Below are 16,852 nucleotides of genomic sequence, written 5' to 3'. Positions count from 1 at the left end.
GTTGCTGTTCTGGAACATAAGCAGATCTACAGAGATGTAAGAAATCTTTCCCTCGGGAGATGTTACAGGAATAGAAGGAACCATGTTGCTCTTCTTGGGGACACACAACTTCATGCCTCATATATTTCTTTCCTGTCTGCTAGTCTAAACAGTGGAATGTGGCAGAAATATTCTGAGAATATTTACTGCTCTTAGTGCTTTAAGAATTTACGAATGGTTTGTTTTGTCTTTCTTTCGTTTGGTTTTCTCATAATATAACTCAGAATTAATATACAGCCCTTCAATATAGAGGTACTATGATATTGCTTGAAAACAAAATACAGAAGATATGTCCTATATTTGTTTTATAAATATATAATGTTTTGCTATAACAATTAACTTGCTAAAACATCTGCTTGGATTAAGAAATCATAATAATATTGTCCGACAGCGGAATATGAGACTAGCTCGAGCGCACGAATCAACTCGAGATGGGGGAAGTATAGAGGAACCACAAGCAAAAAAAAAACCTGCGCAGAAGCACATCGCGCCGGCGGGTGTGGGACAGGAGTGGGGGAAGGAACATCAGTGTTGCCAGGCCTATTGATTTCTCGGGAGAATTCCTTAATAACCTATTGCTATGGCACCTCCAACGGCCTGCTCAAAAACACGTTTCCTAACATGGAGGGGAGAGATAGAGTGGAACTCCACTCAGCCATGAAAAGTGCTGTTTGAACTGTGAAATTATGCCAAACGCTACTCAATTGTTCTAGGACATAATTATTATTACTTTTACACATTACTATTTTTAGATAGCTGTATTTTATCTTACCCCAAAATCTATTTCTATTTTAGTTATTTTACGTCGTTTTTGTGCCTCTACGGGTAAGTACGACAACAAGGATGAATGAAGAAGTAATGAAATGGATGAAGTGACACAGACACAGTGAAACGTCCATTCCTTACTAGGTAGAACCTCTGCCTTCGTAGCGTGGGCAAATTATTTTATACATGTATGTATGAACCGGTGAGATCAAGAAGGGAAAGATTCCACTTTTTTGAACAAAATGGGGTGAATACTTTGAATACATATCAGAGCTAAAATATAGGTTTTAAAAACAAACCACTTATGGAATATTGTTACTATGGTTATGACGAATAAGTTTGTAATTGTAAGTTTCTTCATCCGGCTTTTAGTTTTGGTTGCTATGAGGTTTTCTTTATTTACCCAAGAAAAAGGTCGAGTGCAATCTTTCCCTTCTTGGTCTCACCTATTCATATGTGTGTGTGTGTGTGTATTTCTAGCAGATGGGGAGAAAAGGTGAACCCTAGCATAAGCGTTGTTATCTTCAATTATACATTATACATGCTGTATAATTCACCAATATATTTCACATATGTAATTCATTTTCTCATTATGGTGCAGGATGCGTGCCAACCCCTAACGATACCTGTACACCGAACACCAGCAGAAGGCAAATTAATTTGTTATTGTTAGCATTCGACTTGAAAGATTGTGGAAAATCGCCGACAACGAAAGGCGGCACGTTAGCTTAATTTAGGAACACAACTTTCTACGATTTCCTGTCATAAATATTCTTTGCGAAAATAGAGGCATGACAGACCCCTTGTGTCGGTGCTGAGAAAGGGTAAACTTGAGGGTATGTGGAAGATGCGGAAGAGACGAAAGACATTGGCGGGTCCCTCGGACGGTTTACTTTCTTTTGTTTGAAACACGTGCACTCCTGAAATGGAGATGTTCGGTATCTTTTCGCCAAAAACAGGGTGCTGGATTTAGCACCATTGTTACAAAAGTATCTGTGACGTTTACGCCGTAAACAACGCGCGCCACTGCAGCCGGGGGCTTCTATTGTGACCCTTTGCTTGGCGACTCTACGTTATTCACAACATATCTCGTTCCCTTCCCTTCTGGAAAATGAATGTTGATATAAAAGTACCTATACAGACATATGAGTTGATTTCAGTCACAGTAATTTACATCCATTATTATAATAGGAACGTGATAATTTCAAACTCAAGTGGTGTTTTCTGAGAGGGCAACGCTATTATTGGTTAATATGCCTCGATTACCCGCCTGATAAAAAAAAACACATTGTTCCCCCTCGCTGGAAAAATCTGCGGACGTTCCCTTGCCCCCCCCCCCCCAGTGCGCACGCCTATGCCGCCACCCCCAAAAACGTCGTTCATCCGCTACTATTAGCTATGCTATTAGATTATTGGATTCTGTAGCAGATCTTCTGGTTTCCCAAAGAACAATCCCCGATTTTTCAAGTCTGACCTGGCAACACTGCCCCGAGCACCGACAACGGCAGGGAAGATGCGCGAACGCTTTGGACGGAAGGTTTTTTTCCTTGTGGTCGAACTATAGGCAGAAACATAATCGAGAAAAAACTGTAGGTTTCATATCAGTATCGTTTGTATGCGTTCGGTTGTTTTGTTTATTATTGTTGTGTTTGTGATGGCTTTTACAACGCGGCGTATTTTGCTGGCAATGTTACTATGTGAAACTTTAATGTCGTTTCAGCAGCAAATAATTGTTCAAGAAATCCGGTTCTGTTATCCGTTCCACCCCTATTTTGCCACTGGACTCATCCAGTCAACGCATGCGCATTTGCATCGACGGTCGTGACTAAAGCAAACGGGCTGTAGGCGAAAACTTTTCCTATTTAAAAAAATGCTATATTGAGACAACAGTTTCTTGTTAGAAATTCCAGCTTAAATCAAGGAAAAGTTATTTAGATTGACATAATATGCTAACTCCCATAATTTCAAACCAAAATATAAAAGATAAAAGCGAAAGTTTTCCAATGAGTGTAGAATTTATGATATGCACAATAGTTTTATTATTAAAATCTATACGCACCCTTTGCATGATTTATTTTTACTCACTAAACTGTGTGTAGTGCCAAAGTGTATTATGGATTATAAGTGAAATGAGATAATGTATGTGAGGGGGTGAGGGTATAAGTTTCTCTATAAATTCAGTTGTTATTTATTAGATGGTTTCTGTTATGTGCAGAATTGAAATCACACATAATGCACCTTCCGTAAATGGAGAATTACCTCTGGAGGTGCCAATATAGTAACCTAAGTCGCGATTGTTCATATGGTCTCTAATGCTACAGTAGTTAGCTTTGCGTATGTAATGCGAAGCCAAAGATCGCAGGTTCTGAAACAATGTAAGGAACAGATGATACTTACAGTAGCGCAGGAACGTTTTTCATTTGGAGGAGTACAAAATTCAGCCTCCCATATTTATATACACATATTCAGCCTCCCATATATATATATATATATATATTATATATATATATAATATATATATATATACACACACACGGGGGGTGAGTCACCTAAAATTACCACCGGAAATATTTCGTGAACAACAATAAATATTGAAAAACTGCTTTCGCAGATATAAAAGTGTGGGAATGGCTCATGAAATTAGTGGACACAATACGTTTAACTACGTAAGGAAGTACGATTTTCAACACAAACTTAGTTTTTTTTAATGGAAACCCCATTAAATTTTTAGCTCATTTAAAAATACGGAAAAATTCATTAACAATGGCGTTTGTTGTATTGTAATACGTCAAGTAGTTCTCAAGTAATTGTAATGGTATGAAATGTGGGGAAGGGGGACTTCCTATCACACTGTGCAGTTTAAATTATGTAAAAAGGAAACGTTAAATTCGTTATAATTTATCGTATTCCATTTTAGAACAGCACACACGAATTTCCTGTTCTTTAATGCAAAATTTGCATAAATAATTTTTATTTCTTTGTTTTTCTTAGAATTTATGATTATTTTAGAAACAGATTTTAATACCAGATAACAATTCCGAGACATATCAAGCTCTGGACCTTGTTCTGGGCTCATTTTGAATTTAACGAAGCGGAAAATCAGGAGTCCGAAATGTGAAAATTGCGAACAAAGAAACATCTATTGATTTTAATTCAGGGTGAGATTAAAGGGAGCGAGGTGGATTCCGCCCTCCTCTATCTTGAGCCATCCCAACCAGAAATAATCATCTCCCACCCACAGGAACCACATTATTCAATATATCATACTCATAGAGTTCCAGTTCAGTTCATTTTAATTTTAAAGTCCCATAGCTGCGTTTAAAAATATCTTTAAATAATTTATTGCAGATGTGTACGCGTACCACATCCAATGTCTTTCAGAAGCCATGTATTTGGTATTTTCTCAGACATCTATAGCGCGTTGTAAAAATACTGAGTTGAGAAGGTTCTCAACTTTGGAATATTTGTAAAACATTTGACAAAGCATTTACTTGTAATATACTCGTAATTAGTTGTACCTAATGACGCTCTTCAAGCACTGGAAGTACTATCATTACATATACAAAACCGAAATCCTTCAGATCTCAGAGCAAGCAAGGAAATTGAAAACCATAGACTCGAAAGTTTTCTTTTTTCCAATATGAAGAGCCGGCCAAGGTTTATTTACGTGTGTAGTGGTATTAAATGCAGATACATGAGTGTGTTTTAGGGTGACATCTCAATTCCTCGTTTATGAGGAAAGGTGAACTTTAATGGAAGCAAGAGCATGTGCCCGTCACAATTAAATAATTTCGCATCTACAAAGATAATCCAAAACATATTCCTATTTTGGCTACCTCCATAGTGGAGGGGTTAGCTACGACGCCAGAGTGTGAAACGCCCTCCCTTGCCTGGGAAAACAAATGCTACCACTACCTAGATAGAGGCGGCAAAATCTCCCTTGGACAAGTGAAATAGCGTTACGGTCCAGGTTGAGTTCGTGTATAGGGACCGGTGACCAACAGTGCATAGTGATTAGCCATATCGAATAGAAAACAAAAACATATATACTTTCAAATTACCACCTCTTTACCTGTAGCCGGGAAGCAGCTAGCTGCATACCTGAAAATCACGGGTAGCGACATGCGTACGAAATGATATAGCCCAAAATTAACGTGAAAAATAAAAAGTATATTCTATTCATAACCAACAAAATCAATTTACTACATCTCGCCCTCTCTCGCTCACACTTTCACTCACACATTCAATCATTACGGGGTCATCAACACAAAATGATACATAAAATGTACAGGTTTTATGACGACAAGCCCTAATTATTGCATTCTCATTTAATTTTACCTTGACTTTTGTCTAATCAGGTCATTTGTGAATTTTGCTCCAGTGCTACTTCAACTCACTAGCCAGCCCTTACTTAAGTTCACCTTTAAAAACAATTAGGTCGGTGCGGTGACAATACATTATTTGTTCAGCATAAACAAAAGTGTCTCAACAGCAATTACGCTCACGTGGGCGGACGTTTTCCTTTTACCTAACCTCACGTGGTTCTAAACATAACAATAACCTTCGTTGAGTGACGCAAACATATACTCTCTAGCAGGCGGGACTTCAACACTTCGCCGCGACGAGCAATTCATATTACCAGGCAAATACTTTAACAAATAATCACATACGCGACCTGACGTAGCTAGCAGCGACACAGCGCTGACACATAAAAATGAACAAACCTCAAATAGATTAAACAATTAAGCGGGCGGCGCTTTACTCTATTAGTACGCACTTTAAACAAATACAAAAGGAGCACAAACAACAACGAATTTAAGATCATTAAAAATAAATCACAAGAAATAAGTAAAGTTGACCTGAGACAAATAAATTACAAATGATAAGCGCAACGGGAGTTTGGTATGAAGTTTCGAGTTGTGTGGGCGGTTTCAAAATGTTGACGAATTTCTAGGGCGTTCTCTAAATATCAATCGAGCCGGTACGTGTCGACATTCATACAGATGAATACATTACCACCTCTCAGGTTCCAAGGTGCATCCTGGCGTCTTCATGGGCGATTGAAATCACTTAATATTCACACGAAAGGTTTTCCTATTCTTCCTCGGTCGCGACGATGAAAATGCGAAGAGCGTTCATGCATCTGGTTCCTCGGCGGATCAGTGACGATGGGTCGCCGGCGTCGTTCGGGAACGTCAATGGGCTCAGCGTCTCTTCCTCTCGGGATCATTGAACATCTCCGTGGTCTGGCGCGGCTCGGACGTCGCATCTGGGCGGTGGACGGTCGTTCTTGGCTCGTCGGCGTCTTCTCCATCACCGTCGGACGACCTCAAGCGTCGGGACGTCAACATGGCAGCGTTCGACATCTCTCTCTCTCTGTGGCGGCTGGTAGGCATCGTCGCCGCGTCGGGACGTCAACAGGGCAGCGTTCGACATATCTCTTTCTCTCCGTGGCGGCTGGTAGGCATCAGGCGGCGTAGCTCGTCGTTTCTTGGCATGTTGTAGGCATGGGTCGTGGTCTTGTCTGGCATCGGGCGAATCGAGGGTGACGCCCTCTCCTCTCTTCTTCCTCTAGCCCGCCATAATTTTTGATGTTCCTCGTTTCAGAAAAACTATAAACGGCGTAAGATTATCACGGAAACACAGTCTCGCTTCAACTTCCTCCAGCGGTTGAGGTAAGCGCACTCGTATAGACTTACTGCCTATCACACACTGATGTTCGCGAAACACAACAAAGTCCACGGTATACGGAGAGGTAACACGGAGGTGCTCTCGCTACAAGAATCGCGGTAAGACTGTATACGGAGAGGTAACACGGAGGTGCTCTCGCTACAAGAATCGCGGTAAGACTGTGTGTCGAAAAAGCATGTCCTTCGTTTTATCTGGATTTCGAAAAAGGACGCTCGACGGTCGTTGAAGGGACGCTTCCGGAGAGGTCATTCCACTTCGCTCCATTGTCTCCCAACCTGGACAGGGTCGTGCTCGAAGTTTGGTTCCTACGTATTAAGCTTCCGTCTCGCTGGCGCCCAGAGCTCCACTACAATCAGTGCCCATAAACTGATCGATTATAACGAATTTGATCTGGCATCCGTAATTCTATCTTGATCGCGACGAAACTCCACACATCCGTCCTTGCACACATGCTGCTGCGCTGGTAGAAGTTTCACATAAATCTGACCGCTGGGAACCGAGATATTTAAATGGTTGTCATTACGGTCGAATTTCCTAAGCTTTAGACGCATAACGTGACCTTTCTGGCGCTCGCCCGTCAGACATGCGAATTTCTTCTTCCTCCCGTTGGCTTGGTACATCAAATATATATAGATACAAATAAAGACACTCAACACCTTGATTAAGCACATTTTTTCACCGCTATGGATTTGAATAATAATAATAATAATAATGACGACGGTAAACCTGACTGTCACAAGAGGTCCCTGGTTCGAATCCCGGCCTGGGCATGGGTGTTATTTGTGAGTGCCGCTTCATCAATTTCATCATAACATCACTCATCCCCATCTTCGCGATTATCCAAAAGTGGCAGAAAAGCGAAGTAAAATAATCGAAATCAATCAATCAAACATTGCAATTTCTCTCAAAGACCTTGTGAATCCAATCCAAAATCTACCAATATCTACAGACGAATGTGAAATGTCATAACCTAACCTTAACTGATTAGGGAAACCATTTAGATGTTTTAAACCTAGTTTTCCTTTCCTTAGACCCCCTCGTGCATTGCTTTCATGTAGAAGAAATTCTAAGTATCACAGTGCCCTTGACAAGCCAACTGGGAAACCATAGAACCTGCAGTGAGTCTCATTTATCTCGTGCATTCATCTAAAGTAATTTTCGTACAGTTTGGCTTGAGTTTAACTTATAATGGCGTTGTGTTTGTGTTGCATTTGATATCAAAATTAGATTTTAAGCAATTAATGTCTAATTCTAAGTATATCTAATACTTAGTTAAAAATAAGTCGTCTTTCCTCTGATAAAATCTTTAATGTCTAGGAAACATTTCATTTCACCTAGGAATGATATCGAGATGAGACGAGTCGAGAATTGTCACAGCCTCATCTCGTTTCCTGTGTGGTGAGGTCCTTCTCGTTCTTGTTTGTTCTTATTTTTGTTTCGGTTTCCACTCAGAAGTTGTTAAAACGTATTCTAGATTCACTTCATGCTCAGATAAGCTAATCGGGACTGAATCTGAAGTTTAAAGTGGAAACAAAAGCACTGTTCGGGTGGGACGCTTCAATTACAAGACGAGATATCTCGTCTTGGCCCACGAAATGTTTAGTATAAGCAACACGTGTGTCACCACTCAAAGTTTCACAACCTATATATGTAATTAAAGCAAAAACTTTTCTTCATAACGTTTTTCTGCTGCGAGCCGTCGAAATACGGAATGAGGCTATATCATGAATAGATGAAACCGGGCAGCACAGGCTCGCGATTGTCACTAATTAACTTTGCAATTACAGTAAACAAAATATACGACTTATTTAAAAAACAAAAACAAAAAAAAAACAATTACATATGCGCTTGGTATGTCTGGATAAGACACACAGTAATTCAAATTAATTTTAAGCAATTCATTCAAATATGATACCAGAGTTTCAAACGAGATCGTCTCGGACATCAAGTATCATCTCGAAATTTGCGAGGAAACAGACTTTTCTTGTCTCAGTCCATCTCCGTTTTCAAAAAATCTCGTAATATATGGGAAAAAGCATAGTTTTCCCTCTTACAAAGTTATGGAAATTATGGGTGAGGTATAGGAGTACATTTTACCCCCCCCCCCCAAAAAAAAGTTGGTATGTCGTGTCTCTTCTCGTTTGTGTAAGGATTTCGTTTCAAGAAATTCCATTTGAAAAATTCAAAAGAAAAGAAGGTCAGTCAGCTCTCCTGATGAAGATTTGTATCTTATCATCCAATCGACGCGACCACTTCTTTAGAAAAGTGTACCCCCCTTACACAAAGGAGCATTCGTGTGGATTTTCTGAGAATAAACTTCATCGTTTCACACAAATTTTAAACAGTTTTCATCTCCTTAAAGAGGTTTCCAAGAACATATGTCAATGAACTAACTAGTAGCAAGCACAATGTAGTAGAATACGTAAGTTTACAATGGTTTGCATTTCTGTGGGAAGGAAGTTAATGCTTTAAGTTACAAACCATATACACTTTTTATATTGAGCGAAATGAAAATATGTTCTTATAACAGTAGCAACTTGCGTCTGTCAAATTATCTAAGGGGGGTACAGGGGGTACAATTTGATTTACGAATTTAGGGGGGTATAATGTAACCCCCGTTCCTGCGCCACTGGATACTTGTACGGGTTTGCAGATGATGCAAGGAGAGGTTGAGCAAGCCAAAATTCGGTCAGAAGGAGTAATTTGCGTTGCTGCGTGAGGAGTAATGACACGGTCACGTCGCTTTTAAACCCTACGGTTCATTTTATCTGTGTCTAGTTTCCGTTCCTGTTTGGATAATTACTTCAGTTTTCATGAATGTATTTGATATTTTCGTAAGTAATTATTCACATTTAGTGGCCTTTTGTAAATGCGGAATGGCTAACGATGTCACCAGTGGCGGCGATTAGGGGGCCTGCTCCCCAAATTTTGCCACTTTTGCCCCCGCACTATGACCTCTTAGTGCTATGCCCTGTTTACCAAGAGAAGGTAAACTTCCCTTGCCCCCCAGTTTTGGCACCCAATCGCTGCCAGTGGATGCCACCTTGTATTCAATGTGTGCTAGGTAGTGTTTCCGGTGTGTGAGGATAGGAATACTAAAGAAAGGAATGTAAAGGTCAGAGCGAGTTGAAATGCAGACTGGTGCTAGGGCAAGATGTGGTAAAAGTGATGACGCAGAGAGGTGAATGAACGAGGCTATAAGAGGAAGGTATGAGAGAGAGAGAGAGAGAAAGATAGATGTGCTGGACAGAACATCGCCAGACGTGACAGGAGAAGCTCACTTCGGGAAATGCAGGTAAACAGTATATCATATGACAACCTATCGCCAGAATTCTGTGTCTGCTGAATTGGGGTAGGAATATGGTAAGGAAGGGTCTTTAATAAATTGGTTCTATTTCTTACATAAAGTCACCAGTGCTAGGTTGGTATGATGTTTCAATGCATTTCAGAAGGGAGCGTCTGGTCTCTACAACTTTGATGATGCTATGTCCAGCACAATTACATCTCCTACGTTCTTCCTAAGACCCCGCTCATTCAACTCTGTACGTCAACATCAACACCTTTACCACACTTTGTCGTCGCACTACTCTGCATTTCAATTCGTGCTGATATTTTCATTTCTTTCTGTATTCTTTCCTAACATACTGGTTGAGATCGCACTTTAAAACAGTAGTTTCTGTCTCGATTAGCCTATCTGAGCATAAGTGAACTTTCCACAAACATTCCACATTGCACAACAAGTAGTTTCAGCGAAATATCTTTGTTTACGTTGGTGACTTCTGCAGGTTTGTGTGTCTGTGGCATATTTTCACACCCGCGTGTATGCATAATCTCTTCCACCTGTTTAGAAGAGATCGTTAAAATTGAAACGTTTGGAAAATAATGTACATTAACAGGTTAAGTGTATAATATTGGTCACTAAATATAGTAAATTAGCAAATAATCGTCACAAAATTAAAACAATTTCCAGTTTCAATAATATATTTTTGATCACCATCCCCATTCCAAAATTAAACTTGAAGCCTGTATATTCAACATTTTGGATGTTAAATTTTCCAGGTTCTATTCCATTTTCGACAATTATGTAAAAAGCAGTACTACCACTGCGGAATACAAGAGATAATACATTCACTCACCATGATGCTGGGTAACGGAAAGGATATGCAGTAATGCTACTAAATGTGAAACCCGAAAACAGTGGAGAGGTAAGGCTATTCGTATCATATTTTCACTACTGCCATCTGTGTCGAGGGGCGAAACTATTTCCAAGTAGGACGCGGTGTGATTTGTGCTGGAACTTCATAACAAAACCTCCCATGCTTCCGTTTCTCTTCCCGAGTTCTGGTGCACCTCTGATCGCTGATGAACATTTGACCTTCTTCCATACCAGTGGGAGAAGTGGGGCAGTGCCCCCTCCCACTTTACCACCATGAATTAGCGAAGGACAAGAAACTTCTGTTTCGCCGAAAATTGGGAGATCCACATCGATCGGGGAGAAATTTCATTTTCCTCTGCCGAGTGGTTTAATTTCCATGCTGGAACTCCTCCAGCAAGTTTCGTTTTTCCCTCCTCTTAATCATCGCCGGAATATAAATTAACAAGCGAAGTCCTCCGTTAAGTAATGCCTCATGTTAACGGCTTGTTCGTCCTCGGCTTGCAACAACATATTACCCGTCTCATTGATCTGCCGTTTACAGCAAGAGTTAGAGAGAGAGAGAGAGAGAGAGAGAGAGAGAGAGAGAGAGAGATGTGGATCGTTTCCAGCACTCCCCCGCTGCCCATTATCACGCGATCTTTGCGCCACCTGGTGTTCTGCGGCAGCATCAGGTGCCCCATAGGTCCCCGCGGTGGCTGCGTCAGCAATGCAGAGGTACGTGTCAATCACGAGACGTCCGCAGAATGGATTGTCCGCCTGCGAAGCACTTCATTAAGCTGCGCTGTCGTCGGTATGGGCCCGCTGCGGCCCCGGAATAATCACCAGGTGAGATGAAGTACGCACTGCGTGGGTAAACCTCTCTTGTACTACATTTTATGACAAAATTCAACTCGTGCTGCAACTTATCATTGTCATCCTATCCTATTCAACACGTTGAATACAAAATTTACCTTCATTGTCGTAAATAATGTAAAAACCTTACTACCCTCGTGAAATATACTAAAATACACTACATTCAATTACCGCAGCAGTGGATAGTGGAAAAGATATGAAGTGGTGTCACTCAATGTGAAAGTCAAAGACAATGGACGGGTAAGACTCTTCGAAACATATTTTCAGTGCTGCCATCTGTGTCGATGAGCGAAACTATTTCCAAGTAGACGCAGTACGTTTTATTTTTATTGGTTACAATTTTATCATTCCCCAGTGGTTCACAGAATATTTAGATGAAAAATTACAAAATGAGAATCATATCGTGCTTCATGTATGCTGGAGTTTTATTCCCGTGAGATATTAACAGCTGCTTTCATGCAATTTTTTTTGTTTTATTTGCAACTAAATGTTTACAACTGAAGTCTCTTGTAGCCTCTTTGGCTCGCAAATTATAGTTCACAAAAGTGCTTTTGTGTTTGTATTTTACTTTAACTGTAGAAGTCTATGTACGAAAGATGTTTCAAAGAAAATTCAGTTTTGCCAGTTAACGGTCATACATTTTTTTTACAATAAAGCTGCATTAATTTATAAAGAAGAATGTTATCACAGAACAACAAATATGCAAGCATAATGCAGTAAATATGTGTATTGCTTTAAAAACAATGTTCTTCTTTTTAAATATTAATATAGCTTTATGGTAAAATATATACATATATATATATAAAATACTAAACATAACATGTGTAACAACGTTGACAGGTACGTATAACTATAACTTGAATAATTTGATAGACATCCACAGCAACTTATGACAATACATAAACGCTATGAATTTGTACATAGACTTGTACAGTTATTAAAGTATGTTCTCTCATATTTTAGAATGCAAATATAATAGCATTGTCAAAACATCCACTTTCAGTTTGTGGAATAAGGTTCCCATATTGTCTTTTGGATGAATCAAACTTTTGTTTAGAAAAGCATACAAATGCAAAATTTCTGTATATTTTTCTTCAAAAAACTGAATTATTTTGTTACTTCCATTTCTTGGCACTGCACACCGGTAGAAGAGACTTGATCCCAATATTGTGTTTGGCGAAGTGGAAGTGGTGTCGTCGTTGTGCACTTTGGCTCCACTAACAGTAATATTCGGATGCTTAAGTGTGAATATACCTATTGAAATGAAAGAACTATTGTTCTCCTCCGAGCACGGAGCGTCCAGGAGTTGCATTGCATGTGACTGTGAGGAACGTTTGGCAATTTGGAGTTTACATTGCGGTTTTTAAGATGTTGAAGGTCTCTTGGATACTGCATTATTAAGATGCTTATCAAAGCCATCCAAGGAATTTCCTAAAGGAATTAATTCCTTCTTCTTTTAGCAGACAGTTCTATATGTCGCCATCGTTCTCCTATTTCTGGCGTTCTCTTTTCTAGGAAATATTGGCCAAAAGAAGGATATGCTCCTCCTCCCTCTCCCCGGGTAGACCGCTGCTCAAAGTGCATGGACGGAGAGAATAAAAGGGCTATTATAAAATGCCAAAGCTTTGTTTTATGAGAGTTGAAACGGCAAGTTGAAGTTGGATGCGTTTCCTTTCTCGATAAGGTAACCGTGAGTTGTTTGGTTTGATATAACTGATCTCGCTCTGTTCACCTCTGGGAAGGTGAGAAAATGATGGAAGGTAAGCAAGACGAGTGGAAAGAAGCATCCGTGGCCTTCTTATAACCTTACCAGTTACCTAAACTAATTGATGGTGGCCTTCTTCGTATATTGGTTAGGTGTTTAAAACGTGGCTTCTAGCTTTTTTAATTGAACTCAACCCATATTTAAAAGACAAGGTTATTGTGGTTTATATAACAAGCTACAATGCCTTCGCGAATCAGTTGAAATAAATGTACGTAGATTCTGATTATTTTCGGAACTGCCCGAGCCAAGCATTGCTGTGCGTGAGCAAGAGCGTTATCGATAGGTGCGGGTATGAGATGACGTCAGCGGCTCACTTGTTGATTGGACGCTTCGTGAGTTATGACTAGCTTCCAAGCTGCAAATGCAGAATACTCGGAGATATTATGAAACTAATCTCGCTCTACAACTTATATGGAACTTTTCACCGCTTCAGTCAATGCTTCTCAGTAAGTGTACGCCACCAGTTCTAAATTAGGGATATCGGATAATTTTCTATCAGATATAATGTAGATTATCCGAATTATCCGGATATTCCGATTATCTGAATTATCTGGATATTCGAATTATCCGGATATTCGGATTATCCGTATATCCTAATAATCCGATTATCAGGATATCTATATTATCCGGATATCCGTTTCATCCAAAATGGATATCGGATAATTTAAAATCCAGATATCCGTTATCTGGATTTTGTGTTCATCCTTATTCCAAATATCAACTTACCTCGCAAGCAACTTCCAAGTTGACCGTCTCTCCTGTTTCAGCCACGTGTCCGAGGACGCCTTTACCCCAAGGCACCTGCACCTCGTTGTCCCCCGAGTTGCTAGGAATGAGGTTGGCCCCGCAGTGCACGTCGAACACCTTGGACACCAGCGTCTGCTTCCCTCGGGGGCCGTCCACCAGAAACAGCGAGGCCCCGTCGGCATCCAAGAGCACCGTGAGGTTGTCGATGATCTTGTAGGTGAGGCTCTTGAGATCCAGGTCCGTGGCGATGTCCTTCACGATGTCCAGGAAGAAGTCGCGCTCGTCGTGCAGCCGGAGTTCCCGCTTCGTATCCCGGTGCTTGGAAGCACACTTAGGCAACCTCACCTTGGACTCTATGAGCAAGGACAGCATGTTGATGGAATTGGGCGGAAGCGACGTGTACTTCCGCATGTCCTTCAGCGAGGATCTTCTGCTCGAGGACGTTGGAGGGAGGAGGTCGCAGCCGACCTCGTGAGTCCTGAACACGCTGCGGCTTTTCGACCGCGCGAAGTCGTGACGGAGGCACTTTTTGGAATTGGACCGTCGATGTCTGGAGACGAAGTTGTTGGCGGCGGTGGTCGCGTTGGGGGCGCTGTTGGTCGTCGCGGCGTCTTCCTCGGGAGACGAGTAGTTGCCGCCGCCTCCTCCCTGAGAGTCGTTGGTCGCCCTGTCCATGGGGCTGCAGGGGCTCACGCTCCCGCTGGCACCCATGGAGGAAGACCCCCTGCGTGACGTCACGTAGTCGTTGATGGTGAGGAAACCGTGGGTCACCAGCCAGGAGTTGATGACTGCGAGCTCCGCCTTGCGGACGAAGTAGTCCTGGGAGAGGTCCGGGTGTGCGTCCAGCCACTCCTCCACCTCGTTAAAGGACAGGTTGGTCATGGTGGTCGTTCAGATCGTGGAAATGAGTGAGTACTATATTAACTGCCTGTTTGTTATGGCTGCGGCGAGATTCTTGTTCGATGACATCTGCAAGAAGAATATATAACGCCGTTAATACTATATTCTGGACAAAATGTTTAATAGACATACAGTTCAAATCTGATATCATACATAATACCGACAAAATCGTGAAAGGAGTGAGAAATGTATGTATATGATCAAACCTCTTAGGGATGGAAAACCTTAGGTTATAACACCTTTTCTTAATATTGACAAAATTCGAGAATATAAAAGGTTCTGTGCTAGCCATGCTCCCTTTTGACAATGTTTCAGCACCGTTAACTTCTTGTCAGTGTTAATAACTGCTTATATCTTTAGTGCATATTTTTATGTAATGGCTGTAATGAAGAATGGAGCGTGTGAAATGGACAGACGAGGTAACAATTGAAACTGTGTTGGTGAAAGAAGAGCAGTGGTGGAAGTGACAAAGAAGAGAGAAAGATACTGGACACTGCTAAATGACGCATTGGAAGTAATGGTTAACGGGAAAATAACCGAGAAAGAACATGGCATTAGATGATAGATGATGCACTGGCATGAAGCGTAAGGTATAAGATCGGAAAGCTTCGAGGGTGCAGTTAAAAAACCTGCCTATTAAGACAGAGAACAGTGAATGAATTGATGTATTCACACGAACAAAAAAGGGATTGCAAACACTTCAAAATGGATCAAATAAATATAGTGATACAGTATGAAGTACTCGCAAAAATATGTGCGTTGAATTTGTCATGTCCTTATATTAGATTTACCTCCTGAAATTGATTCTATCTTTCCAATTATTCTTACTTTTTTGTTTGTCAAGGGCGAGAGGAAATGGTTTGGACATATTCTTCTAAAGGTATCCCTGTATAACTTCTACTGACCAAGATTTGATGATGATCTCGGTCATTTTTTTTTTTAATAAGATCATACATCTGCTGACAACGTTAAACAAACTTTGGGTATCTTATTTTTGGCAACTTGTTTGTCTCCTTAGGCTTATCTTATATGAGGATGTGCTGATTAAAGAAAGAAGAAGACCCAGAGGTGGAACCGTCTGAAGTTACAGCGTAAGCTCATCACGCGAAAGTGACCGGTCAAGAAATTATGTGCAATGATAATTCACTGAAGAATAATTTTCGCGCTGAAGCTTTCCATCTACTACGTATAAATTTTCGGCTTCCTTTATCTTCTTGTATACTGTGCCGAGAAACTTTATACCAGAAATAGAACGTTATTCAGCTACCTCCCACTGTTATATATTACGTAATAAAGACAAGGCTTTGAAACATTAAGCGTTGCTCTTATGGAGTCTTCACCTTGTTCATAATGATACGAGGATTAACATATCCCCGCCTAGTGGCATTTATATGCAAGCAGCTCCATAAGGAAGTCCACGACGATGTAGCGATGAGTTCAGAACACGGGCGCTCCCTCGCTTCAGGGAAAAGTACGACGTCACATATTCTACGTGCTAATGGCTGCTTACCATATTGCCATCTCGAAATTAATATTCATGATTTGGCCCGTGTATTTTTTAGCAACTCATTTGAATGTCATGTTGCGGCCAAATGTAATTGAGTAGGGCTTAATGTGTGCATGTCGTCTTTGCCTCTTTATCCAGTGCCAGAATCAGACAGAAGTATTAGAGGGTGAATATGTATCATGGCGTCCGGTGTGCGTTTGTGGAGGAGAATGAACTTTCCTGATAAGAACCAGATGAGTAGTTGTATTTCATTTGGTGCAGGAACGGAAATAAGAAAGGATTTTTAATTAGACTGGTGTAAGCAGCAACGTTCGGATGATTAACTTGGAGTAGAAGGGGAACAGTGAGCAAAAGACACTCATAGAGAGTTTCTCTGCATCCATCTCTTCTTTTCCAGAAGTCTCTCTGTGTACTTTCCAGTTCGTTGTTC

General features: G+C 40.8%; 1 protein-coding gene across 1 annotated transcript in view; it reads right to left on the bottom strand.

Moving 5' to 3' along the window:
* The window catches only part of LOC145987318 (dual 3',5'-cyclic-AMP and -GMP phosphodiesterase 11A-like), a 219,956-nt gene that overhangs the window by 87,927 nt on the left and 115,177 nt on the right, over window positions 1-16,852 (bottom strand). Inside the window, exon 2 of the mRNA XM_083121842.1 lies at window positions 13,995-14,984. Coding sequence (XP_082977968.1) covers window positions 13,995-14,897 — 903 coding nt within the window. The 5' untranslated portion in view covers window positions 14,898-14,984. The remainder of the gene's footprint in view (window positions 1-13,994; window positions 14,985-16,852) is intronic.

The sequence above is a fragment of the Lepisma saccharinum genome, chromosome 1, assembly GCF_977018435.1.
Source record: "Lepisma saccharinum chromosome 1, izLepSacc3.1, whole genome shotgun sequence".
NCBI lineage: Eukaryota > Metazoa > Arthropoda > Insecta > Zygentoma > Lepismatidae > Lepisma > Lepisma saccharinum.
Note: the sequence above shows the minus strand (reverse complement) of the source record. Positions and strands in the feature narration are given on the sequence as shown.